General features: G+C 50.6%; 3 protein-coding genes across 3 annotated transcripts; 1 reads left to right on the forward strand and 2 right to left on the reverse strand.

The window, feature by feature from the left end:
• The first annotated feature begins 4,304 nt into the window (after positions 1–4,304).
• SFTA2 (surfactant associated 2) lies at positions 4,305–5,995 on the forward strand. The gene is made up of 3 exons (XM_011384018.2): positions 4,305–4,606; positions 4,861–4,946; positions 5,092–5,995. Exons 1-3 carry the CDS (start codon positions 4,354–4,356, stop codon positions 5,176–5,178), a joined length of 426 nt encoding a protein of 141 aa, XP_011382320.2. The 5' UTR covers positions 4,305–4,353; the 3' UTR covers positions 5,179–5,995.
• Positions 5,996–8,357: 2,362 nt separating this feature from the next.
• Positions 8,358–20,150, reverse strand: VARS2 (valyl-tRNA synthetase 2, mitochondrial). Its single transcript, XM_011383919.2, is given in 31 exon segments — positions 8,358–8,637; positions 8,639–8,713; positions 8,820–8,948; positions 9,096–9,271; positions 9,427–9,538; positions 10,319–10,525; positions 11,378–11,530; positions 11,664–11,791; positions 11,901–11,979; positions 12,104–12,172; positions 12,327–12,431; positions 12,635–12,760; positions 12,874–12,944; positions 13,107–13,212; positions 13,491–13,566; positions 13,656–13,732; positions 14,032–14,113; positions 14,355–14,458; positions 14,578–14,705; positions 14,939–15,029; positions 15,525–15,613; positions 16,616–16,727; positions 17,187–17,306; positions 17,474–17,555; positions 18,154–18,251; positions 18,349–18,415; positions 18,521–18,642; positions 18,900–19,000; positions 19,084–19,165; positions 19,310–19,537; positions 20,041–20,150. Coding segments are annotated over 30 exon segments (3,237 nt in total). The 5' UTR covers positions 19,511–19,537; positions 20,041–20,150; the 3' UTR covers positions 8,358–8,568.
• Positions 20,151–20,385: 235 nt separating this feature from the next.
• On the reverse strand, positions 20,386–26,180 carry GTF2H4 (general transcription factor IIH subunit 4). Its single transcript, XM_011383928.2, has 14 exons — positions 25,984–26,180; positions 25,199–25,341; positions 24,841–24,945; positions 24,361–24,492; positions 24,005–24,101; positions 23,827–23,915; positions 23,484–23,595; positions 23,265–23,333; positions 22,980–23,063; positions 22,598–22,730; positions 22,261–22,391; positions 21,390–21,437; positions 21,156–21,234; positions 20,386–20,679 (listed from the first exon to the last, which is right to left on the reverse strand). Exons 2-14 carry the CDS (start codon positions 25,336–25,338, stop codon positions 20,507–20,509), a joined length of 1,392 nt encoding a protein of 463 aa, XP_011382230.1. The 5' UTR covers positions 25,339–25,341; positions 25,984–26,180; the 3' UTR covers positions 20,386–20,506.
• Between the last annotated feature and the right edge of the window lie 435 nt (positions 26,181–26,615).

Genomic DNA, 26,615 nt, shown 5'->3' on the forward strand with positions numbered 1-26,615 from the left:
ACATTTTCTCTGTGAAGTTTTTGCCTATCCTCTTGGGAACAGAATCTCAATGGAGAGGGTTTTAAAGGTCTTCAATCCACACCCTGTCGCCTCTTCCCTGACACCTGTGGACAGGTCTGTCAGTCTCTAAACTCCTCATTGACATCTGCTTCTCTCGATCTTTCTGAACTCTCCTTCGTATCCCAAGTTCCACTGTCTCTGTCTCTCTCGATCTGCAGTCTCTGCACTGGCAGGGTCCTTCAGTGAGCCTCTCTCCTTCTTCTGAGCCCCAGTCCTCACCCACCTCACCCCACCCTGACTCTGGTCACTAAGAGGAGCCAGAGCCTGTTCTCCTGTCTTTCCTTCACTCATTTCCTGACCTAGGATTGTCTGGGGGGAGGCTAGGATTGAAGGAGAGGGGAAGAAGGAGATAGAGAGAGGAAGAATGATAGGACCTCTGGAGGAGATGAGGACGGAAGCTGAAAACCTTTCAAGGAAGCAATCAGGTAACAGATATCTGGTTTTTGGTCTGACCAAAGGCTTGAGAGGCACCAAAACCCCCTTAGGAATTGGGAACATCCTCAGACATACTCAAAATGCAGTTGGTAGCAGGCACTAACGCCTGTCCTTACATTCCTGTCTCCAGGAGCTAGGCATGGCTGCAGAGGAATAAGAGAGAATGGGCTCAAGCAATATTTTACTGTTAAATGACCCAAGGCAAATAAGAGTGTCTTATTGGTCAAGACACTGAGCCCAGTGAATATGGTAACCCTCCAGCTATTGTGAAAGTGGAACCTCCTGAGACAGCCATGCTCAATGTGGAAGTCCCAGGCACAGTTGGAGCAGATCCAGGGGCTGTGGTGGGCGAGACAGATCCTTGCAGGGAAGAGGGGAAAAAATGTCTGGAAGAAAATCAAGTGGGAGCAGAGGGAGAAATTACATCAGGTGCTCCCTCAATCAAAATCCTAGCAAGTTTTTGGTAGAAATTGATGGAGTGATTCTATAAAAATGAAAAGCCTGAGAATAGCCAAGACAATCTTAAAAAGAAACAGAAATGAAAGGCTTCCACTACAAGATCTCCAAACTTGCTTCAAAGCCACAGTCATTAAGCACTGTGCCACTGGAGAAAGAATAGACAAATAGAAAAACAGAACAGAGTCCAAAAATAGACTACATATTCACAGTCACTTGACTTTCAATAAAGGTACTCACATAATGCAATGGTGGGGAGAGACAAAGGGTCTTGGAAATAAATGGTTTGGAGGAAACTGGTTATTCATTAGGGAAAAAATCAAACCTTTACCTCTACCTCACTCCATACACAGAAATTAATCTGAGATAGATCACAGGCTTAAACTTGAAAACTAAAATAATAAAGCTTCTGGAAGAACATGTATGAGAATATTTTTGTGATCTTGAAGTAGACAAAAGAACATCTTAGGTATGATACAGAAGGCACTAACTACAAAAGAAAAAGTTGATAAATTGAAAAGCAGAAAAGGGGCCCTTGGATAGCCACCAAAGGCAGAGCACGGCTTCATGATGTTCTGGGGAACTGCCGACTCATGTGTGACAGGGAGCAGGAAGCCCCCACCCAGAGCTGTGGGCCAAGCTAAAGAGTCCTTCAGAGATGGATTGAGCAACAGAAATATCACCTGGCAGTGTTGAGACTGTTCCTGAAACATTCCTAGAAGTGGTCGGAGCTAAAGTCTGAGGACTGCTGGATAAACACTCGGAGGCTGAAGAAACTGTTGAGAATGTGGTGGGGAGACTTTCTGAGATGGTGGGGAGAGTCATAGAGACAGTGGAGAGACCTGTGGAGATGTCCCCAGAGACAGTGGAGAGACCTGTTGAGACAGTGGGGACACTGGCAGAGACAGTGGGGAGACCAGCAGAGGCAGTGGGGACACCAGCAGAGATGTCCCCAGAGATAGTGGGGACACTGGTAGAGATAGTGGGGAGACTGGCAGCAACACTGGGGAGACCTGCAGAGATAGTAGGGACTCTGGCAGAGACAGTGGGGAGACCTGTAGAGACAGTGGGGACACTGGCCGAGACAGTGGAGAGACTGGCAGAGACAGTGGGGAGACCTGCAGAGATGTCCCCAGAGACAGTGGGGAGACCGGCAGAGACAGTGGGGAGACCGGCAGAGACAGTGGGGACACTGGCAGAGACAGTGGGGAGACCTGCAGAGATGTCCCCAGAGACAGTGGGGAGACTGGCAGAGACAGTGGGGACACCAGCAGAGACAGTGGGGAGACCAGCAGAGACAGTGGAGACACCGGCAGAGACAGTGGGGACACTGGCAGAGATGTCCCCAGAGATGGAAAGACTCTCAGAGGCTGTTGAGATGCCTCCGGATGCTGCGTTAGAGGTCTTCAGTGGGGTTATTTGAGCTGTTGGGAAAAAAAACAATGATATGATGAGGTTAAAAGAGTTGGCCATGTCCCTGGGTCCATAGTACACATCTTCACCCCAACACCCCAGCACCTACAAGGAGCCCTATGCTTACCGTGTCCAGCCACGGCCTGCAGGCCCAAAAGCAGCACCAATGCGGCGTCCATGGTGCAGTCAGTGTTCCTTCCCAGGCCCATCTCCCTGGCTTTTTAAAGGCTCCGAGGCTCATTATAATTCTCTGAAGAATCCGGTGTGCCGGGACCTCCATCAACACCAGGATCTTCATCCCCAGGGAGAGGTCACCAAGCTGTCCCCAGAGGATTAACTTGTCCCAGCCTGATCCCAGGAAGCACTGGGCAAGGGGGAGAGTGAGTAAGAGCCTGAGGACTCCCTTACCTGGCCCTTGGGCTCTTCCCGGACGAGGGACCTATGTGCCGCAGGCCCAAGACAGTTCTCCGCCCAGATCCTCCTAAAAGGGTGGCGAGGTGTCCTATGCCAAGGTCCTCCTCTTGCTACTAGAAGTACAACTTTGGGGGTGAGGGCATATGGGTCTCTAGGAGAAGCAGGATTGAGGAGCTGGGCGGAGTGGAGAACGTCATGGTCTGGCAACTGCATCTGACCCTTAGGAGACCCCAGGGCAAGAGCATGAGAGTGAACACCTGAGTCATCTCTCATTGAGATGGCTGCAGCCCCAGTTTTTCATTCTTTCGGCTGAAGAGAGAAGAGGACCATTAGGGAAGACCCACTTCGTGTTCAGGGACAGTGCAATGCAGAATTTTAGAACCTAGCTCTCAAGCCTGACTGCCCTGAACCACTGAGCTGGAATCCACCGCTTCCAAGCTGTGCAGGCTCAGACAAGTCACCCCTAAACCAAGGTGATCTAGTACCTAGTTCAAAGGGTCATTATGAGCATTAAAGGAAACATTTCTAATGTGTCTGGCACACACAGCAGTGTCAGCTATGATAACTTAGAAAGTGAAAGACACAGGGCTGCTCCAACTCTCCTTTAAAGAAGACTCAGATGCCCCAAAGCATCTGTGTTCCCGTCTTCTGCCTACTGATGATTAACTGCTGTGTCTGCTCTTTCTGTCCATTTATTTCTCCCATTCTGGATTTTCTGCTCTCCAGTGCAAGTCTGGGAGTCTCCATTTATATTTATGGTATAGACAGTGTCTCCCTCCATCTCTCCGCCTCTATTCTACTGGGCTTGGGCCCACTGGTTTTCAAGGGAGAGGGGAGATAATACATAGGAAGGCAGAGAGGAAGACGAAGGGCATGTACCTTTGTGTGTTCCAGGGGCTTATGTTATTGGTGTGTCAACCTGTTGAGCTCGTCCCTGTGTCTGGCATAATGAGGGATGAGTTCTAATCTCTCTGCTACTGACTTGCTGTGACCTCAGCAAGTCATCTACCCTCTCTAAACCTTATTTTTTAGTTTGTAAAAAATGATAAACTAGATGTGCTCCAAACTCCCTTTATACATCTGTCCTTGTGTTTACCATTCTGAGTGCTTGTGGTCGGGAGGATGAGGGTATCCCTTTTGCCTGAGTGCACAAAGTGATGGGGGGAGATTTGATGAAACCCATGTGTCTACCTGAGTATCTAGGATGTTTTAGAGCAACTAAAACAAAACATTCAAAGATGAAAGTTCCTCATTACCTAGATTTCTCATCTAGAAATCCACTGTGGCTGGGGGAGCAGGACACCTGGGTTTGAGAATAAACTTGGCTTAATCCTCCCCTCCCTTTTTGACCCACATTCCTGAGCCTTTCAATGGCATAAATGGTGGAAATTAATTACAGCTAATAATTAATCTCTAAAGAGGTAAAAGAAGCCCAGGCTTGGGTGGGGCCCAGACACCTGCAGGAAGGACAGCTCCTCAAGTTCCCTCTCTGCAGTACCAGGCACCTATGAGGGATGAGTGGGGCACCAGATAGAGCAAAGGGACTACCCACTATTTTCCCCAACAGCCTAATGAATGGCCCTCTCTTGGGTCCTCAAAGCTATATCGGGAGAACTGGAAAATCCAGTTACCCAGCTTCCCCCTCCCAGTTTTGCTCAAATACCTGTGCTATGGATTGAGTGGCTACAGAAAAGCAGGCCTGGTAAGGAGAGGCTGACAGGGACTTCAGACTTCTCTTCTATCCATTCAAGAAGTAAGGTGGCCACAATGGAGACCAAGCTGCCCCTCTTCCTCCTCCTGACCCTCCTTGGCAGTTCACACGGAAGAGGTAAGGGCTGGACGCAAGGTTCCTCATAGCAAGAAGAGGCCAAGAAGGGGAGTAAAAGAGACAGAGACACCCCAGTCCTGAGCTCTCAAGGGTTCAGGACCCCTGCCTCAAGAGGGTCTGGAAGGGCATTGGAAGGGAAGAACTCAGGTTGGCCTGGGGTACTGGCAGGGAGCAGGGAGAAGGGGGTGTGCCCACATCTCCCAGGGAGTTCAGCCCTGATAGCTGGGTCCTAAGCGGTATTTTTTGATCCTTAGGGCCAGGAATGACTTTGCAGCTGAAGCTGAAGGATTTCTTTCTGGCAAATCCCTATGATTCCGGCTTCCTGGAATTGCTCAAAAAGGTAGTTCTTTTGGAGGGGATAGGATAGGCCTGTGTGAACTCAAAGTGTGTTTCTGAATTGGTTTGGGCCTCTCTGTTGGCATCTGGCTGTCTCTGGGTGTGAGAGCCATCTTAGACCTCACCCTCTAACCCTTTCTTTCCTCCAGCTCTGCCTTCTCTTCCACCTTCCATCAGGGACCAATGTAACCCTCCATCAGGCAGGATTCCCATACCACATCACCTGCAAAGTCTGAGAGCAACTGAAGCCTGTGACTCCTGGATTGGGCATTTGGCCCCCCACATATAGAGGGGATGCCCTGGCCCCATCTTCCAGCAAGCCTTCACCCCACTAAGTGGCAGTAAATATGCTGAATTTAGTGACTTTGTGGGTTCATGAGAAGAGGGCTGGCAGAAAAAAGGAATCAGATGCCCAAGTCTCTAATTCTCCCTCATGAAGCAAAGGGATTCTGGGATGGACGCTCTCTCCTTCAACGCCAGTGTCAAAGGCCTAGAAAGGATCTGGGGACTTGACTGGGGATACACACACATCACACAGACATACACATAGGGGTGAATGCACACTTCAAGGTGAGATCTTCGGAACACCTGGGAATAAGGGAAAAAACATGTACTGAATCCCTACTTTGTTCCAGGTGTGACGCTTTCCCATGTCAATGCTTGCAGCAATCTTAATCTTGTAGCATGATAGGTATCATTATCCAATTTTACAGATGAGACTTAGAGAGGGTAAGCCACTCACATGAGGTCCATTAGCAGTGGAGAGGTCAGATACCAGACAAATACTTTAGCTTAAGCAAGATTTTAATTTCCTCTCCCTTTGCTTAAGTTTTGGGGCTGGGGGCTCAGAACCCAGACAGGGATGAGGACAGAACACCCTCAGGACGTGAGTTCCCTAAGTCAGGGATCCACACAGGTCAATCAAGGTAGGAGGTAGGGTGGGAGGCAGCTCATATGAGAGATAAGGGGTTCGGCTTGTGAGAAGATGGCCAGCTGGCCTAAGTGGTGGAGGAAAGGGGATGGGTGCTAGCAGAGTCACACAGGCCCAGCTTGAGTTCTAGGTGAGTTTCTTATCCTTGTGGAGGCTGCATATCTTCACCTGCAAAATGAGAATAATGATAGTGCCTGCTTCACAGGATTGCTGTGAGGACTACACAGATAAGCTTCCTAGATAAGAAGGCTTAAGCAGTAGGGATTATTGTTGCAGTTGGAAACCTGGTCCCAACACATAAGTCCTATCAGGGTCCAGAGTCCTTCTCCTGATTTTCTCGAGGCAGGTATTCATCCGACTCCTCACTCGAGATTATCAAGATTATCTTGATTTCTTACCAGCTGTCTGAAAATGCAAGCATGCACCCAAGGCTTGACCACTGATATGATTGTTTCCTGTTCTCCACAATACAGCCCCCCCCCCCCCCCCCCCCACCATACCCCCACCCAACAATCACCACCACTATATGAAATTAGAGCCTGACTCCTTTGGAGGGAAGTGAAGATAACAGTTCCCTCTGGAGCATCCCTAAAAGCGAGAGGAACACAGGAAGTGAGAGAGTAAAAATAAGAACTCACAAAATTTCTCCAGTTTTCTTTATAATTGTCCTGGGACAATAAGCCCAGAGGAGGGGTAGCTTAGGGCCCCAAAGAGCACAGTAGTTCATGACCTGCCCCTAGCCTGCACTAGTGGCCAATTGACACTCATGGGTCAAGTGTGTAACTTCAAACAGTTGGGGGAGTAGATATCTGGATCTCTAAAAGTCTGGAGGAGCAGACAACTAACTGCTCTTGAGCCTGGTTCCTAAATCTCAGAACCAGGGATGACTGGACTATCATTTCCAGATTCTTTTCTCAAAGAATTCTCTTCCCAGACTCTAGACATAACAGTACAGTGAAAGGAATGCTTTTCATTAGTTCATTAGACCTCAGGGTGGCGGAGACTGTGAACTGTTCCCTAATAAGCATTCTCCTCCTTTCACATAGACATTTAATTTTAGCCAAGTATCTGGATCATTCCATTTTCCAACTCCTTTACAGGTAGGAATGGGCATGTGATTAGGTTCTTTCCAACTGGATGCAAGTAGAAAGGAATTATGCAATATGCAACTTCCTGGTGCTATCTTTGAAAGGAAAAGAGCTACCATTTCAGAAGGAATAAAGTCCTGAGAACGGCTTACGAGGTCCTACCTAGATCAGTACTTTCCCACAGAATTTTCCATGACGGAAATGTTTTAGAATCTGTGCTGAGCAATATGGTAGCCACTAGCCACATGCAGCTATAAACACTTGAAATGTGGCAAGTGTAACTGAGGAAATGAATATTTAACTTTAATTACTTTATGTAGTCAAATGGCTACCATTTTGGACAGCACAAACCTAGATAATCTGCCTTGAGCCCTTCCAAACCTCTACTCCACTGCTAATGCCCAACTTCACTTCTCACTCCTCCCCCTTCAGATATAATGGTGGCTTAGGTGAGAGAGACCTTTTGCTGGGCAGTAGTGCAGGGCTCTGCAATAATGGGGGCCCACTCCCTTTTAATATTTTCCTGCCTCCTTGCTACTCTGAGTACTCCAGGCATGCTCCCATCTTAGTTTTGCTCTGGCTCTTACCTCTACCTGGAACACTGCTCCCAGATACCCACTTGGCCAATTTGAAGCTTGGTTAGAGCAGCCAGAACAAACCTGCATGTAAATTTATTGGGTTGAATCTGTTGATACTTTAGACAAACTACTTTTAAACTCTGAGCACATTTCATCTCTAAAATGAAGAGAATACTCACCTCTGCAGCTCTCTGGTGGATTCAATGGCACGAGGGAGGCCCCAGCCCCTGACAGTCCTGCCATAAATAGCTACTCAGAGCTGCTGTTCAGAGTGGAATTTGGGCGTAGAAAGGCGAGGCCCCTGAATTCCACTGAGATGAGACAAAGTGTTTGGGGTAGGCAGGTGGGCTTCTGTGCATCTGCATATACCTCGGTCAGAGGTTTGGCAGTGTGTCTTTGGCACTCTGGTCTCAGGTATACAGAAAGGGGAAGGGACACTCAATCCCCAGCACACTCTGCAGCCCCTCAGGCTTGGAGGAAGTCCCTGCTCCTATTGGCACCCCTGGGGATAGGGCCAAGGAGCAGGGAAGCTTCCATTGGTAAAAAGCAGAGAAGGAAGGACCTATAGAAGTCGTGGCATTGTTAGGAAGTCCGGGAAGTAGGCAGAACCCTGGTCGCTGTGCAAGGTCCTCCTAGAAAGCTCCTCTTGCCTCCCATGAGGCATGCACCTCCCAGCACCCACACTCCCACTGGGGCCCAAGCCCGAGGCTAAGAGCTAAGAGACAGGTCTCCTTTTCCAGAGTCTCAGGGAACAACTACAAGACAAGAAAGTCACCACTGGGGAAAAGACGGATTAAAGAACCACAGGCAGACACATCTAAGATTTTTAAAGTTTATCTGAATTTCTTCATTCCTAAACTTCCAGGTGGGACTACACAGGAGGGAAGCTGGAACAGGACTGTGAGTATCTCAAGTGATCCACAGTCACTCTAACCAAACTAGTCTGTTTCTTCATTTACAAAATGAGGGAGGTGGATCACATGGTCTCTGAGGCCCATCGAGCCAAGAGCTGCTGAATCAGTTTGTCCTCTAAAGCAGGTGTGGGAGGGAGGAAAACCGAGGGATGGGGAGTGAGAGCTCAGGATTCCCTGGGGCTGGGAGATATGTCCATCAGCTGCCGGAGGTGAGAGACTGCTCTGTCCAGTTTTGACAATTCTAGTTGGAGGGAAGAAAGCTGGACAAGGAGAGAAGCAGGTAAGGATCCAGGTATGAGGCCCCACCTGTCTAGTCCATATTCCCTCAGGGAGATAGGCTTCCTGGGCAGCCTCCCGGAACCTCACCCTGTGCTGCCTCTGAGTCTCCACCTCTCCCTCTGATGGGGTCTTGGCTACAAGGTTGTCAAGCTGTTTCTGCAACTTATGTCTTCGGGCAGCTAGCAGAGGTAGATGGGTCTGGGGGTCCACCAGGCCCTGCAGAAGAGAGACACATCTGCAGCCCACCCAGCACCTCCTTCCACCCCATGCTAAGACCCTGCCTCACTTTTATTGAACTTGCTCCTTGCCCTCCTCCCAACATCCTTTTTGACCCTTCCTCCCCCTCCAAACTCCTCTGGGCACCTGCAGCTCCATGTAGATCTGAGTGGTGTCACTGAGTGTGGCCTGGACCCAGCCGGAGGGAGCCGCTGCACCTGGGGGTAAGAGGCCCACGGCCCCACAGTGGCCCAGGGTGCCCAGGGGCTCTAGGAAGGCTTCGAAGAGGCCCTGCTCTCCAGGCTCTGAGCTCTGCAGCAGCACTGGAGAAGACATGGAATCCATCAGGGTCAAGTCCTGAGATCCCACCCCCCTTCTCATTCTGCACCTCCTAACTCTCTGGGCTCTGCCCATAGGGCTTTCCCCTCTGCCCTGCCAGCCTGCTCCTTCTGCAGAAGGCACCCAGCACATGCCTCACCTCGGGGCCGGGCCTTGGTGAGCTGGTAGGAGGCTCGGAGAGCCCTCAGCGCCTGCACAACCTCTTGGACCCGGGAGAAGTGCCGTTCCAGCTCGGGCTGGTGCCAGTGCTCCTGGAGATGGGGACCCAGGGTTGACCAGCAGGCTCCTGGGAGACTTATATCAATTCTCCTGGCTCTATCCTCCACCCGCCCACCCCCATCTCCTCAGGGCAGCGGGATCTGTCCTTTCCACCACACACAAAATTCACCACCTCAAAAACACAGCAAAAACTGGGGAATCATCTAAGGTCTTAGATGATCAGTGGTTTATGTCTGTTTAGTTGCTCTGATTGAAGATGGCAATCAAAATTAAAATGATTCAAACCTCACAAAACTAAGTAATAAAGAAATTCAGTTAAGATTTAAAATGATCTTTAGCATAAGTTTGCTGCATTTATCCTACTCAAGTTATTAAAGCTTAAAACTGCACTGAGAATTTTGGGATATCCCATTACCAACATCTAATCCTCATCACAACTGTGACATGGACTATTGCTATCCTTAGTTTAAAAATGGGGGAATATAAAAAAATTTTTTTTAATTAAAAAAATAAAAATAAATTTAAAATTTTTAAAATAAAAAAATAAAAATTAGAAATTAAAAATTAAATAAAAATAAAGATAGGGGAAACTGAGGAAGTCACACAGCTAGCAAGTATCAGTCTATAAGGAATTCCACTCTCGTCCACTGTGCTAATACTGCCCCACAAGACAGCGCTGCAGTATTAGCACACTAGAGTAAAGTACAAACCACTACTGTCGATGATCCCACAGCAGCAAACCCTTTTAAAAGGCTGCTCCCCAACCCTTCACCAGTAGTCCCATTCCAAGATACCAGGGATGTGTGACTCACCAAGCTTTGGGCACTGGGGTAGGGGGCAACAGAGATGCTGGGGGCTGGGGGGCCACCAGGTCTGTGGGGCAGCCTCTGCCAGAGCTCTTCAGCCAGGAAAGGCATCAGTGGGGCGAGGAGGCGGAGACCCACATCAGCGCAGGAGAAAAGGACCTGAGGAGGCCCAGTGGGGCAGGGCGAGTGCGACAGCACAGGCTTCGAGGCCTCCTAGGGAAGAAGGCTATAGGTCAGGGGGAAGGGGTTGGGCCATGACCTTGCCTTCCTCTACACACTCACTGCCCTAGCAGGCAGGAACACTGTGGATAAGAGGCACACAGCAGCTCCGACACCATCAGCTGTCCCGTGAAAAGGGGAAATCTAGGGTAAGAATTCTCAGAGGTGGTTAGGGAATAAAATTGTCAGGAAGGTCGTACAGTTCAGAAAGAAAAGCACTGAATTGTTTACTTAACAAAGAGACAAAGACTTTTTTTTAACTTTTGAGAAATAAAAAAAAAATGAGAAATACTGAGCTAGAACAGCAGTCCTGAACTAGCAAGCATCACCTCGGACAAATGAAAATTTTCGCCACCCTACCCCCAACCTGGTGAATGAGCGCTCTGGGGGTGTGGGGTGGGGCCTAGCACTGGTGGTTAACCAGCTCTCTCTCCTGGTGATTCTCACGCAGGATCAAGTGTGAGAATCCCTGGTCTGAAGGCCACTACACTTCCTCCCTGTCAGTTCACCACTCCCGGCCTGCCCAGGGTCCAAACTCAGCAAACAGAGAGACTGAGAAAGAAGTTCCATCTGCCTCCTCGCTCTGCTTTTTGTCAGACTGTTTTCCAGAGGTCTCCCTACCTCCTCCTCTCTTCCCAGGTGACAGGCAGGGAACAGTGACTAGAACAGTCCCAGGGAAGAGGGGAACTGGGATTCCCTTAGCTCATCCATCTTTCTGTCCTGTCCTAACTGAGGGGATAATCGGGAACCTAGCTCAGAGCTCTCTACCAGGGAACCCAATCTAGATGGGGACAAGGAGCAGGTCTGTAGGAGGGCAATGCCACTCTTGGTCCCAGCCTCACTCACCAAGTAGACATCACAGAGGCTGTGGAGCCAGAAGTGGTGCAGGGCGTGGGCAACAAGCGAGAGCTCTCGGGTGAGAAAGCCTCGCTCACACTCATGGGCAGTGCGGGCCAGGCGGCTCAGGATCCAAGCATCCATGGGGAATGAAGGGGACAGCTGCAGGCAGAAAGGGGTTGCAGGATGAGGACAGCTCGACTCCCACTCCTCTGCCTTTCTTTTCCTCCTAGATGCCACCTTCTACCTCAGACATAAGACTACCCCAGTCCCAAGAACCTCTTCTTTCTCTTACCTCCTCTGCAGGTTGGGGTATGAATTTCTTCCCTAGGACATTAAGGATAAAACGCAGGGCATTCCAGATCTTGTTGCAGAAATGTCGAGAGCTCAAGACTTCAGAGACAGACAAGTTTAAGTCACCCCCTGGGAGGGAGGGAAAAGAGGGAATGTACAGGTACACAGCAATGGCACAGGGAGTCCTCAGCCTTGCCAGCCCCTCTGTGTGACCCAACAACTCCTCATCAAGGCTTACCCAGGGCCCCATGGGAGCACAGGGCAAATCTCAAGGCATCTGTCCCACATTCAGGGATCCCATGAGGGAAGTCGTTTTTCTGTAACCAGAGGGAGAGGAAGGCTGGCAGATGCCTCTGAGACTGCAGGGCCAGAAACCTGGATTGCAGAGGAAACCAGTGGCTGTGAGCTAGAAGCCAGATACGGCAGACACTGGGAACACACCTGTGCTGCAGCTGCAATCGCCAGCTCTTCGGGGTCCAAGTTTCCATCCCTCAGCTTTTCCTGTAGCACCTGGGAAGAGTCAGTTTTCCTGAGCCTCAGTCCAAGACCCTCCCCCTACAAAGGATCCCACCCACTTCCCCCCAGCACCACTCCAGGCTCCTAGCCTCAGGCTCCCTTCCTCTCCTCTGCAAACCCTATTCCCTGCCCAGCTCTTCATCCTGACCTGCAGCTCCACCCCAGTGATGATATCCCGTGGGTCCAGAACATTCCCCAGGGACTTGCTCATCTTCCGGCCCTGCCTGTCCCGAACCATGGAGTGAAGCAGCACCTGGGGGCATAGATGAGTAAGCAGAGGGAGCTTGGGGCCTTTCTCAAAGGGTCCCTTGGGATCTCTGGCCTCTGCGCTTTAGAGGTAACCGTGGGAAGTGAATCAGGAAATAGGAAGCGGGAACATGAAAAACACCACAGTAGAGAACAAGGTTTGGAAAAACTGGGGAGTTAGAGAGGGACAGGGCCCTGAGGGGCTGTTACCTTGCTGAAGGGGAGCTGCCCTGTGAGCTGGGTCCCCAACATGACCATGCGGCCCACCCAGAACAGGAGGAGGTCACTGCCGGTTTCCAAAAGTGACAGAGGGTAGAAACGAGTGAAATCTGAAGTCTAGGAGGAAAAAGATAAGAGGCCCTAGGCTTCATCTCCTCGAGATTCTCAGGGGGCCCAAGCGTCTCCTTCACCACCTCCACCTTCACTCTCTTCCTCTTAATGTACCTCACCTCTTGGGGCCAGCCCAGGGCAGAAAAGGGGAAAAGAGCTGAAGAGAACCATGTGTCCAGGACATCGGGGTCTGGGAAACAGAATAGGAAAAGGAGACGATTGGAACCTCAGCTTCTAGAACTTCGACCCACTGCTGCCCACCTTTCCAGCCCAACCCCTACCCTGACTTTCCCAACCCTACCTCTCCAAGACCCAGATGCCCTCCCCAGCCCTCCATGGCTCAGGTACTCACCCCTCTCGAGGGTCAGCTCTGCCCCTGGTCTCCCTGTCAGTTCTGCTGCTACTTCTCTAGCCTCGGCCTCCGTCCGCCCAACCACCCAACAGTCCTCCCTGTCGCCCTACGGAATAAGTAAGGGGTGGGGGATCGTGAGGAAGAACACCTGACAGGTGAGAAACCTCACTGAGCCTCAGTCTTTTATGGGGCCCTCTGGCAGTGAGATGAAGAACGCCAGGCCTGCCAGCCTCCCCACCCCCACAAGCCATCAGGCAGTAGGGTACAAGAATAAGGCTCAAAATCCAGGAAAGGCAGGGAGTTGAGACAGCACTGAAGGACCTCTGACTCCTGCGCTAAAGCTCTTCCCCTGCCCAAAACTCTCGTGTGCTTCTTCCTACAAACCTTCACAGAATCCTCTACAACCAGGTAGGCTGGAATCCGATGGCCCCACCACAGCTGCCGGGAGACACACCAGTCCCTGCCAGAAGCAGGAGAGCAGGAGTGAATTCTCAGCATGACCAATGAGTTTCTCCCTCCCATCTCCATGAGAGCGCCCCTCTCCCTTACCCAATGTGGGAAAACCAGTGCTGCCAGTTCTTCTGGTGGAAGGACGGGCTGAGCTCCAGGGCTCCCGACTGTACAGCCTAGAGAAAGAGGATCTTTAGACAGGGCTTCCCTTCCTGCACCCACACCACTCCCTGGATGGTACAGGTGGCCTCTGAGGTTCTTCTTAAGCTCAGAAGTGACCTCCCAAACCTTCTAAGAAGATTCTGGATTTGAGTGAGGACACACCTTGCCTCCTTCCCCAAAGCCATCCTGTCCATTGCCACAGCTAGATAAGTCTGTGAGGCAGGACGGCCTCCAGCCTGCCTGTTTCTTCATTCCAGTTCTCAGGGAGCTCCCCATGCCCAGGCCCCAGTCCTTCCTCGCAGTGCGACCTCACCTGGGCAGCTCGGTCTCCCATCTCCCGGCAGCGGACAAACCACTGGCTCTTTAGTAGGTATTCTACCACGTCCCCAGAACGGCTGAAAGGGAGGTGGGGTGAGTCCACTGCTCCTCCAGCCCTGTGCCTCTCCCCCCAGAACATGGAACTCTACTACATGCCAGGCTCTCAGTACTCAGGACACAGCAGCAAACAAAACTGACAGAGAACTATTCTAGCATAATATTCTAGCATGAGGGGTACAGAACCCATCCCACTGTCACTCAAGTTTCATCCATTCCCTCCTGGGGGTGGCCTAAGTAAAGGAGTTAAAATGTGGTTACCTGCAAATGGGCAGCACCATGGGGTGGTTCTGGAGGCCCCGGAACAGGCCCCGCTCCCTCAGTGCAGACATAATCTTTTCCCGGGCCACAAATCGGTGAAGGCCCTGGGAGAAAAGTGGCAATGGTAAATGTGAAAGGCCTCTAGAAAAATAAGAAAGTGGGAGAGGGGAGGAGGAACAGAGGGTGCTCCCAAAGGATGGGGTAACACTGAGGCTGGTACCACCTGCAGCCAGTCTCCACAGAGGGAGGTCATGGTCCCATCCTCCGCAATGACGCTCAGGGGGTTCAAGCCATGCTGGGCCCCCAGCTCAGCATCAGCAGGGCTGTGAGCTGGAGTCACCTTCACCGCCCCTGGGGGAGCAGAGCCACCATGAGCACTGAACCCTGATCCTGAATTTTGTTTCTCCACAGATACCATCACTGCCCACACCTCCCTGTTCTCTCCCTCCTTCTCTGTGCCTCCCTTTCTTTCCCCACTACCCATTCAGACTATTCCATATGAGATTTCCCTCCCCTACTTTCTTTCTCCTCCTGGTTTACCCCCAGCACCCCAGCTTTCTCTCCTTCTCCTGACCTCCACACACCTGTGCCCACATGTGGCTGGACAGCAGAATCTGTGATGAGGGGAAGAAGCTGTCCTGTTAAAGGGTGACGAAGCTGCCGTCCATGTAGGTGCTAAAAGGAAGGGAGAGGGATCAAGGGCATGCACACGTGTGGGGTGGAAAGGTCTAGGTGGGGCATGAGAACCCTGGGAATAAGAAACAGAGGTAAAGAGCCAGAGCAGGGTGAGCAAATGTTTTCTTTGGGCTGGAGTGTGAAAATTTTAGGCTTTGCAGGCCAAGAGGCAAATGCAGTCTGCATAATTACTCCATCTGCCACTGTGACAGAGGTAACCATACAGCAGGAGCATAAGCCAATGAGTGTGGCACAGACAAAAACAGTCAGAGGTGTGGATTTGGCCCGCGGGCCCTACTTTCTCAACCCCTGAGCTAGAGAGAAAGTGCAATGTCAAAAAAAGAAGGGAGTAGACTCAGAGCCTTTGGAGAGCTGAGCTAAGCTAAGTCTTAGGACAAGGAAATGGAGGCAGGAGAGAAGGAGCTGCCATCCTAAAAGGAAGGGAAGAGAAAGCTGTGGGTAAGAAGGCTAGGAGCAGGGAACACTGAGTATTACTGTGTATCGGGCATCATCGGGATGAACAGCCACAGCCACGTCTCCAGGCAACGTCTCTGGCCTCGTGGTTCCTACCACAACCTCTGTATCTGAAGACAAAGTTCAATCACATTTAACTAATCATAGTTGTCATCCTCACCCCTCACCTGAGACATAGGTAAAGCCAGGAGAACTGGAAAAAGGAGGAGGTCGGGGAACAGTCAAGGCTGAGTAGCCCCCCAGAAATAACTAGACAAAATTAGGACCAGAGTCTATAGGAGCCAGGGGGAGTTTTTTTGTTGTTTTGTTTTGTTTTGTTTTGTTTTCCCCATAATGCCCACAACTTGGAAGCAAGTAAGATGTCCTTCAGTAGGTGAATGGATAAATAACCTGTGGTCCATTCACACAATGGAATAGTATTGTGCTAAAAAAGAAAGAGCTATGAAACCATGAAAAGACATGGAGGGACCTTAAATGCATGTTACCAAGGGAAAAGAGCCAATTTGACATGGCTACACACTGTATGATCCTAATTATATGTCATTCTGGAAAAGGTAAAACTATGGAGACAGTAAAAAGATCAGTAGTTATCAGCGGTTGTGGGGAGGGAGGGGTGTGGGAGGCTGTCTGATGCTAAGGAATTCCTTAGCAACTTGCATCGGAGAAAAGGATATGGCATTAATAAAGGCAACTAGAATCCTTGTTTAGTGCCTAGAGAACACTGGGGGTTCTTGGTGCCCTAAATCACAAAAGCTATGCATTCTTTGGGGCTAGCACCAGCCCCTCCTACAAGAAACATTCTCTGACTGTACCAGCTCAATTATCTTCCCTTTCTCTGAACTCTTCAGAACACTTACTGTTCGAACCACACTTTAAAACTGATCTTTTGTCCCTTCCAAAAATAGCGGCCTCCTGTAGAATTACGCTAAGCTCCCAAAGAGCAGTAATCACGTGCACTTTTCTTACATGGCCCACAAGAACGAAAACTCTACCCAGGTTCCTTATGCCCTTCCCACTAGGTTATGTAGGAAATATGCTGGTGAGTTCCCTCCCATCAGCCCAACACTGGCTCAAGAAAACAGGGGAAGCAGAGATCAGTGGGCGACCCTCACCAGGCTCTCCATCCACGGGGAAGGCCACAGAAATGAGGAGGCCAAAAGACACAGGGGTGGGGCAGCCAGGCAGTCGAAGCTCCGTGCGGCCAGGCAGGGACCGACTCTCTACCTGGAGGCATGGAAGAAGCAGGGTCTGAGAGCAGCCTTTCTGCAAGGCTCACATCCAGGCTTCCTGCCTGACTCCTTTGCAGATCCAGCCTCCCTGCAGCCTATCTATCCAAAACCACCTTCCATTCGGGAGCCACTTCCCTCTGTCCTCACCTAATTCTTGTGTAGTCAGTTATAGTAAATATTCACTGAGCACTTAAACCACGCACAGGTGTTGTGCTGAACACCTCCCATTGAGTTCTCACTTCATTCTCACAACACCCCCAAGATGCAGGCATTCCCATCAACCCTAATTTACAAATTAGGGAAATTGAGGCTCACGAAGAGTAATAAACTGTCAGAAGTCCTACAGCTGGTAGGTGGGAGGACTGGGATGTGAATCCAGGCAGTCTGGCTCCAGACTCTGAGCTTTCACCTGCCTTAGAACTCTTACAAACCTGCTTCTCTTTCTCTGCCTCACCTCAATATCCGAGATGGCTGATCTTAAAGCGCATGACCAGTTGACAAGCTGCCGGCCCCGGTATAACAACCCTGCTTTGTGGAGTCGCACGAAAGCTTCTGTCACAGCCACTGTGGCACCCTAGAATGGCCTGAGTGTCCACATTCAACAGCCCGTTCTCAGTCCATCGCCTCACTCAGGGACCCAGGCACTCCCACCCTGCTACCCCCAGCACACAAAGCAACCTCCCTGCGCAGATCTCTAAACACCTCCCCAACACCCACAGGAACCAGGCATAGAACACTCACAGCATCCATAGTAAAACACTCTCGGTCCCAGTCCAGGGAGGCCCCTAGAGCTCGGAGCTGCCCACAGATCTCTCCACCTTTCCTGTGTCAAGAGGAACTTCTTCAGCAAACAAGTCCTGAGCACCAACAATTACCAGGCCCAGTGACACCCCAGTAACGCTGGGGGCTGGAGCAAGTATGGCATTGATCTAGCCCCTAGAAGTTAATGGAAACACACTCACAAACCCATTGTGGAGACTTCTATGACATTAAAAGAAACAAAGTTCTACAGTAACAGAGAAAGGGACAGCTGATTTGTGAGAAATCTAAAGAACCTTAACAGAGACGAAAGCATTTGATAACAGATCTGAATGAGGGTAATTTTAAGCAGATAGAAGGTAAGAATGGGTGAGTAGGAGAGATGATGAAATCTAGTCAAGGGAAAATGAGATAAGTGGAGAGAGGAAATGTGTGTGTGTATCTGCATATACACACATAAGTATACACATCTTCATGTATAATACGCGCACACACATACAGCTTGGAGACCCCACCAAATGCTAAGAGGCTCCAGAGCTTAATTCCCTGGAAGTTAGTTAGGAAAGTTAGGGCTGAATGGGAAGAACTACTACAAGTTAGGAGAGTGCCCAGGAAGCGAGAACCCAAACCTGCGATCTTGGCCCCTCTATATGCATACTCACTCCTCCTTCCACTTCCACACCTCCCTGAGGAAGTCTTCCCTGTTTAGTTCATGTCTCCTCACTCCTCGTTCCTTCCACAGCTGTTTTTCCACCACAGCCTACAGTAAGATAAGGTGGCAAATGAACAAAGAATCAGGTCACTTTTGGGGGAAAAAGTCTTACACCCAAGAAAAGGAAAACTGGCAAAAAACATACTTGGGTAGCAATTCCTGCATGATCTGAGCCAGGGACCCATAGCACCTGATCCCCACGCATCCGGTGCCTGCAACAGAAACACCCTCACATGAACCCAAGCTTAGATGTTTATCCTCACTCCTTCCCCCACTTTCTACTTCTCCAAGAACCCAAGCTGCCCCATTTCCCTCACCAGCGCACGAGAGCATCCTGGATGGCCACCGTCAGTGCATGCCCAATGTGCAGGGAGCCGGTGACATTAGGAGGTGGGATACACATGGAAAAGGTCTCCCCAGTGGCCTGGGGTAGCCTGGTCTAGAAAAAAGGAGCAAAATCAAAGGGCAAAAGAGAACTGGATGTTACCTGAGGCAATAGCACCCTCTGGTGTCTCCAAGGCAGAAAGAACTGCAGGGAAGAACTGTCCTGCAAACAGGGAAAGGGAAACCCAGCCAAGAGAATGCTTTAGAAGCACCAGAGGCAGAAGACAAGCTCTGAGGTTCCGTTGTGCCCACCAAGTTCAAGGGCCACACTGTCCTGGAACTGTTTAGTACCCCTCCCTGCCAGGTACTAACCTGATATTCTGGTTTGAAGAAGCCCTCTCTCACCCACCAAGGGTACCAGGCAGCCTCAACGAATCGGGGGCTGTATGCAGGAGGCAGGGGCTGGGAGACATCTGTGGAAGCAGAGAATTCCACTAACTTCTAAACTTCATTCTGCATTTCAGCAAACCAAATGGGGAACGAATTTCCTAGTTACCTTTCTTTTCACCAAGTTCCGTGGGGATTTCATACAACACTATTTCTTTAGGAGTCCAGGCCTTACTGGATTCTGCAGGTGACTAAGGGGAGAGATCAAAAAAGGAGGGAGGAGGGAGCAGTGCAGTTCCCAGTACACCCCAGGCATCTGGAATCCAGCCAGTGCCTCCTCCAGGACCCTCCCAAGTCTTCTCAGAGACCCAAGGATAAGCTGTGTGATCCCTAACCTTGCTCCTCCGGGCTAACCCAGCCTCCAGCGCCTCCTGCTTCTCTTGCAGGCGTTTCTGTTTGGCTTCACGGTTCCTCCGGAAGATGGGGGATCCATGCGCCTCTGACTGGAAGGAAAAGGGATGGGACCTGGGGAGGCACCGTGAGCACCTCAGCTCACAAAGTGGTTGTCGAAAAGAGGTCAGAGGCAAGTGAGGCATCAGGAGTGCTTGGAAAGGGGCCAAGATCTGTTCCAGATAGACAAAGCACATTAGGTGGATATGGGGGTGCGAGAGATCACATACCCTAAACAAGTCACAGCCTATTTTTTATGACCTGCCTCCTACTAGCACTGGACGGTTACTCTATCTATCCCTTCCCACACAACCCTTTCTCCGTTAGAACTAGAATACATGGTGTCGACAGTACCAGGATCCTGCAGCCACGAAAAACAGGGATCTCCTGGGAAAGCGTCAGGGTTTCTAGCCCTCAAACTATACAAGTGCGAGGTGGGGGAGACCGCTAACAAACGGGAGAGTGAAAAACTCAGGGATTCCAGAAGATGACCGACATGAGCGCGCCCGAAAGCCACTAAGAGTCCCGCCAGAGTCACCGCGACCTCGGCCTGTCCAGAGGCCGCCTGCGCTGCCTTCGGCTCCACACGACCCGGCCTTCTCGCGCGTCCAACCGCGTGGACCCGGACCCCGCACCACCTCCCACCCTCGGGAGGCCGCCCTGACGCGGGCCCACCCGGAGAGCACGCTGCTATCCCAGGGTGCCCAGCGGCGGCAAGGGCTGGGACACCAGTAACCGGACCTGAAACTGGCCCCGCGATCCGCCCGGCGAAAGGAGGCAGGGCCCCAGCCGGGCGCATGCGCAATGGCTGCTCAGCCCGGCCCCACCCCCTTCCTCCTCCTCCTCCTCCTCCCAGCCCAATGGCCGCCGACGCCGCGAGGAGCGCTTCGGAGAGGCAGGGCCCCGGCCGGGCGCATGTGCAGTGGCTGCTCGGCCCCACCCCACTCCTCCTCCCAGCCCAATGGCCGCGTCGGCTGCTTAGAGCTGAAGTCCGGCGGGGAGGCTCCCGGAGCCGCGTGCCTCACGTTCACAACTTTATTAAACACAGTCCTCAAGTGTCAATAAAAAAATTCTGAGTTCTGGGGCCGCGCCCGCCTCCACACGACGACTCGGCTAATGCCGCCGGGTCCTAGTCTCCATTCTCAGGAGCTGTGCTTCTGCCTCTTCCAGAAGCGCTTGACGTCGCTGTGCCCAGCAGGGGTCACCACCATGAGCCGCTTGGCAGAGTTCTCGAACACAAGCACGCCCAGCTCTCGCGCATGGGCCAGGAGCAGCTCAAAGTCCACTTGTGACAGGAACTGGTTATACAGGACGCCTGGGGGCCAGAAGGCAGGAGAGGTGGGGGGAGAGAACATGAGGAGGGGCCTTTCTGTGGCAGCCTAAGGGCTGTGGTCCGGGCTTGCCACCAACGACCATTTAAAAACTAATTCTCTATGCTGGTCTCTTTCAGGGCTCATCTGAACACAAGCGTGATTCAACCATATTCAGGAAGTCAATATAATACAATAAGAAAACCCATTAATGCTCACCAAAACCAGAAAAATGAATTACTGTGAATTATCCCTCCCAAGTTCCATTTTCTAGCTAAATCCAAGTTGCACTGATCTGAGATATTTACTACTATCTACTCACTCCAAAATAAAAAGTGTCTTGCTAACTTTTCTCTCAGCCCATGCAGCAAACCAAAAAAAAAAAAAAAAAAAAAAGCATGAATAGCTTTTTCAGCTCATAAAGACTGAATTGTCTTTCCTCTGGCCAATGATCAAGAATCAACCACCAGAAGCCACTCACCCTCGGTGAACCGGAGTCTGTCCCTTTCCAGCTCCCATAGCCGAATCTGGTCCGTGATAGTAGGCGGCAGCACAGGTGTCTACAGGGGCAAGGAATGGCTGTAAGATTAAGGACTACTGCCCCAGACTACCTGAATGCTCCACCCATTCCCTAGATTTGGTTGATCCTTTCACTTTTCTATCGCTTCATGTGCCAGGGGCTGTCAGCCTCCAGCAGCTTGGTATCTGTTTGTACCTGTTTAAGCATCACTGGGTGGGCCCTTGTCCTTAGGAAATGGATGATCTAGGAAAACAGACAACAGAATCAAGGACTCGAATAAGAGGGCAGGAAAACTATATCTATGCCATCACCTAATGTCACTGGAACACCAACTCGCTGTTTAAAAACTCAGCCAAGATTACAGCGTTCCTGGCAGGAAACCCACCCCTCTTTTGGGGGTGTACTATCTTATCTCCTTATCTCCTAATTTCTGCAGGGCTGCAGCCTTCTTTAGCCGGGCCCATCTCCTTCTAAAATGTACTTTCAAAAAATCTTTTTCTCAAAAAAAATAAAAATGAAAATAAATAAAAATAAAAACTCATAGCCACATGCCTGTCATCAGCCCATTCCCTTTTCGGCTGTTGTCCCAAGTTGCTGTTCACACTGGTCATGTCTGCTATTCCTTCTCTGGCACGTCTGCCGTTTGCATAGTTTTGTTTCTCTTTAAAATAGCAACACTTACTGCCTGGCAGGCTCTGAGCTAAACGTTTTACCATTATTCTCCCAATGACCTCCCAACAACCCAGTAAGATGAAAATTCATTATTTCCATTTTCCAGACGAGGAAACGAAGGCTCAGGGAAATAAAGCAACTAGGCTGTTTATGCAGCTAAGGAAGTGGTGATGCCCAGACACAAATCCAGAACTGTAACTCCTTCCTCCAGGTTTTCCCCCTCAAAGGTCTGCCTATTCCCACACCTTGACTTCTCCTTATGTGCCCGGTCTATGCTCAAATACAGACAAGTCACCACTACCCATTGTAACAAACCTGGTACTAGCCTTCTGTAAGGCCATCACCCTGTACCCCATAGCCCAAATGCTTCCCACCACCCCCCAACTGAGGATACCTGCTGGGCTGTAATGCCACTGGCAATGGCCTGCTGCACACTCTCCCGGGTCACCTGCGCCACCACCATGTTGGGGAAGCGATAGAGCATCTCAGAGAAGAGGGCAATGAGGGCGATCTGCAGCTCTGACTCTGACCCAAGGACAGGAAGAGAGGATAAGGAGGCTAACCCCATACCTAGACTCCCTCAAGCCCCTCCTTCCAGTGTAATGATAAATGTCAGAAAACTCTGTAAACTCCCAGGAAAACCGAACAAAAACTGGCATGCCTTCCTGCCTCCTTTCCCCTCCTGACTCCCATCTCCAACCTCCTCTCCCAGGGGCCTTCTGTTGCCTCACCTGTGTAGGCGTAGAGTCGGTAATTGGTTTCCACGACTATGAAGCCTGGCTGATGCGCAGTTCCCCCAGCCCCAGAAACACCTGACGAGAGATTGATGGCCAGGCGTGTGGGGTAGTAACGCCGAGATTTCCTCTGGAAAAGATAGAAAGGAAAGGCAGAGGGCTCTCTCTCTCTTGTCCCTGCCCTACATCTTCCTTCCTGAGACACAGGATCCCTCCCAGTGCAGAGCTTCAACTCCCAACTTCTCTCCCGCAAAGGACCCAAGTATTTAGTCCTGGCAACTGCTTCCTTCTGCCATCCGAAACCCCACACCTTTTTAAAGGCCAGGGCAACATACCACCCGGCCTCTTCCCTAGAAGCCACATATTTGGGTGCTCATACCTTCCTCTGGAAAACAAGCCCAAACTCACGAAGATGTTGCAGAAAGTTCAACAGAGAATCACTCATACCTTCCACAGAGTAATCCTAGGGAAAAGAAGTAGCCAGCTGGGGTCCAAAACATCCCATTTTCTCTCTCCAAACCCCATGCACTCACTTGTTCTTTTCCCATCATTGGTCGTGCTTTGTTCATTCTTTCACTCTATTGCCCCATAACCTCGTTTATCCTTCCCATCTCGCTCCACTTCAGCTCGCCCACCAAACCCCCCAGCTCCAGCCCCTGCTTACCTTGCCCAGAGTAGAGAAGCTGAGCTGGAAGAGGAAGGAGAGGATCTCCACTAGGTCCATGCCCCGACTCTAGGGAGGAATGTGCAAAGACAAAGGGGGAGGGATGAGAGGAAAAAAATGAGAGGAAAATGAATCAGGAACCAAGTCTGTAGGCAGTAGTCTCTCAGTGGGTCCTGAGAAAAGCAGACCATGCCGGCAAGCAGCCCCAGGCTTCCTCACCTGGGCTGTCTGCAGATATTGCAACATAAAGTACCAGAGCTGGGCAGGAGTGTCCAGCAACAGGAACTGGAAGCCAGCAGAGGTAATACAGGGTGGCTCTCCGGGCTCGGTACTAGAGATGAAGAGAGGAAATGGTAGGTGTGCACAGAAGGCCACCATCCCCACTTGTTCTCTCATGTATTTTCTTAGTTTATCTCTGGCTATACTCCACTCAGCTCTCCTTTTCCAGTCAAGCCCCGCCACCCCCCGCCCCCTGCCAATCCTGACCTGCCTGGACACTCAGTTTAGCAGAGACCTAAGGAGATGGCAAAGCAGGGGGCTGTTATACCTGTGGCTTCCTCACCTCTTCATGAGCCCAGCCTGGCTGAGGAGCTGAGCCAAGTCCTGGCTGACAGCTGCACTAGGAGAGCCCACCATGAAGTGCAGGACCACCTATGAAACAGAAGAGAAAGGAGAGATGCTTCTAGGATCTGTAGGAAGTAGGAGCATAAGCAGAGACACACAGACTCCCAAGTCCTCACCTCCCATCGTTCCTCAGCATACTTGTCAAGTGAGGGGACATCTCGGGCATGCTTGTCTGGTCCCAGCTGACTTGTGTCATCAGACCAGGCCTTGCCCCTATGCCAGGAAGGGTGAAGAGTAAGGATCCCTGCCTGTGTTCCCTGCCTGCCCCTCTGCCCTCTTTCTACCCTTGCCTCCATGGGCCATGATTGGGAGGCATTTCCTACACCATGCAGCTACACCTAGTCCAACTTATTCCTAAAGGAGCCCCCAAAGGTGGAGCCCACAAAGTTCCAGAGGCCCCTAAGGAGCTCCCTCTCCAGAAGTTTAGTTCCCTAAAGTTTAAGAAGTTTAAGAAGAGATAGAATTAACATACCCACCCAGAAGGGCAATGCGGAGGTTCTGGCGGAAGATGGGGTTGAGAATGAGGCCCTGGAGACCACCAGGGAGCAGCTGAGTGTGCCAGATACGGAGGCTGCTCAGCAGCCCTGTACTTTCCTCCTGAGCTCTAAAACAGAAACAGAGAGGTGATGGAGGTGTCTGGAAAACAAAAAAAGAGACCCATAAAGGCCTCCACTTCTGCTTTTTCTGAACAGGTGATCCCCGGATTACTGTTTCAGAGTAAAATCAATGTCTTAAGGCAAATTTCTTTACTGTAACTCCTACCAAAGTCTTGTTATATACATCACAACCTCTCCAAGAGAGAAAATACAGTATGCAGAGTTTCCCAAACTAATTTAATTATAAATTTTGTGGTGTACCCATTAATATTTCCTGAAAATGTTTCAAAGAACAGCAGTTTGGGAAATCTAGCTGTTGAGAAATTTGTATCTGGCTGAGAATGCAGTAGACTCACTTGCTGAATTCCTTCTTTACCCACAGGGCTACAGCAGCTTGTGGCAAAGGCTGATCCAGAAAGAGCATCCGCATCACCCAATTCTTAGCCAAAGATGGGAGCTCCCTGCAGGGGATAGAGGCAATATGTTAGTATCCGTCAACTATCTTAGATCTGCATCTCAGTCTCTCAAACATCTCATCTCACGCCCCACACCCTTACCAGTCTTGCTGCCCCCACAAACACATGTTGTGGCCTGACACACTTTAATCTCCAAGCCCCCTAGGACTACACTCTACCCATAATAACTTATCCCAGTTTGCAGGACCCATTACATTTCCCCACCATGGTCCTTGCCATGAAGGGCATGCATCCTCACCTAAAAACAGCCAGGCAGGTGGCAGGGTGCCCATACAATCGGTCCAATACCCCAGGGCTCAGGCCCCCTAGGAATTCCTGCAGATTCCTGCATTGTAGGTGTACTCGGTTTAGTACACCCCTTGGGGGGATGCTCTCCATCACCTGAGAAATTCAAGTGTTAGAAACACAACCCCGTAATCCATGCTCACCTTTCCCTCACCTTTCTCATTCCAATCCTAGATCCACTGGCCCTACAATAACCTATCTTCTCTATGGTTTCCTCTTCCACGTCATTCATTTAGTTTCTCCCAAACCTGACTGACTTCCCCTCCTATACCGCCTCCTCACCCCACTTCTGGCCTCAACTCCAGTTTTCTCTCAATTGCCAAGTAACAGAATTATTGAGAGTCCCATATTTGCAAAACTATTTTGTATTTCAATGATTTTTTTCTCATCTTCACTAAGCAGTGACAAAGACTTGTTTGAACCCAAACCTCTCTCCCTTCCACATCTCCTGATCAGATCAGCCTATAAGCACCAAATCTGTCAGACGTTCTCATCTATTTCTTGGCCCCAGTTCTCCAGCTGAGCACAGCAATTAACAACTTTTCCCCTCTATGTCTTCCGAATTTAATTCCAACTCTTTCCTCTCTCTCTCCTCCCCTCGTCCCAAGACTACTTCACCCCATTCAACCTGTTCTACACCGACCGACCTACTAATTTCTCCCCTACTTTCCTTCCACTCCTCACCACTGACTCAACTGCTCTTACACTTCGCCACCCCCTCTCTCCCGGACCCCTTACCACTTCTGTCGATCCCCACTCGTGTACTCTGAGTCTCAAAGCGTCGCTTAATCAGAGTCAGTGTTTCACAATGACTCCCGGGGATAGGGAAAAGGATGGTGGAAAATGAGAGAAAAAGATGGGGGGAAAGAAGGATTTCATAGGCAAGAGTCCCGAGTGGAGGATTCAGACGAGAAGGAAAAGGGAAGTAATGGAAAGGTAGGGAGGATAAGAATAGGCGCTACACTCCCGCGCCGCGGGGCATACTGGGAATTGGAGTTTTGTCCTAGCTCGCCTCAAAGTAGGCTGACGCTCATATGACTACAACTCCCAAAAGCCACCGCGGAGAAGCGGCAAGGAAAAAGGCTGGCCTTTAATTGAGAGAACCCGGGACATCTGAGGCTGAGCCAGTTAGTTCCGTGTCGCTCTCCGCCCACGTTGCCAACGTCCTGTCTAACCGACGGGTACTGGAGGCGGGACCCCGGGAGTAGAAATGCCCGAGGACTTCCTGGTGGAGGCGCGGAGACGGCTTGGTGATGAGGCGCTTAGGTTTAGAGACGCACGAAACGGGTTTCCTTGAGCTCAGTTGCTCCCGGTAAAATTGGAATTATGTGCCCTCCAGGGCATTTTTTCGAGTTAGAAGTTGTTAACAC

The sequence above is a fragment of the Pteropus vampyrus genome, unplaced genomic scaffold, assembly GCF_000151845.1.
Source record: "Pteropus vampyrus isolate Shadow unplaced genomic scaffold, Pvam_2.0 Scaffold553, whole genome shotgun sequence".
Lineage (NCBI taxonomy): Eukaryota > Metazoa > Chordata > Mammalia > Chiroptera > Pteropodidae > Pteropus > Pteropus vampyrus.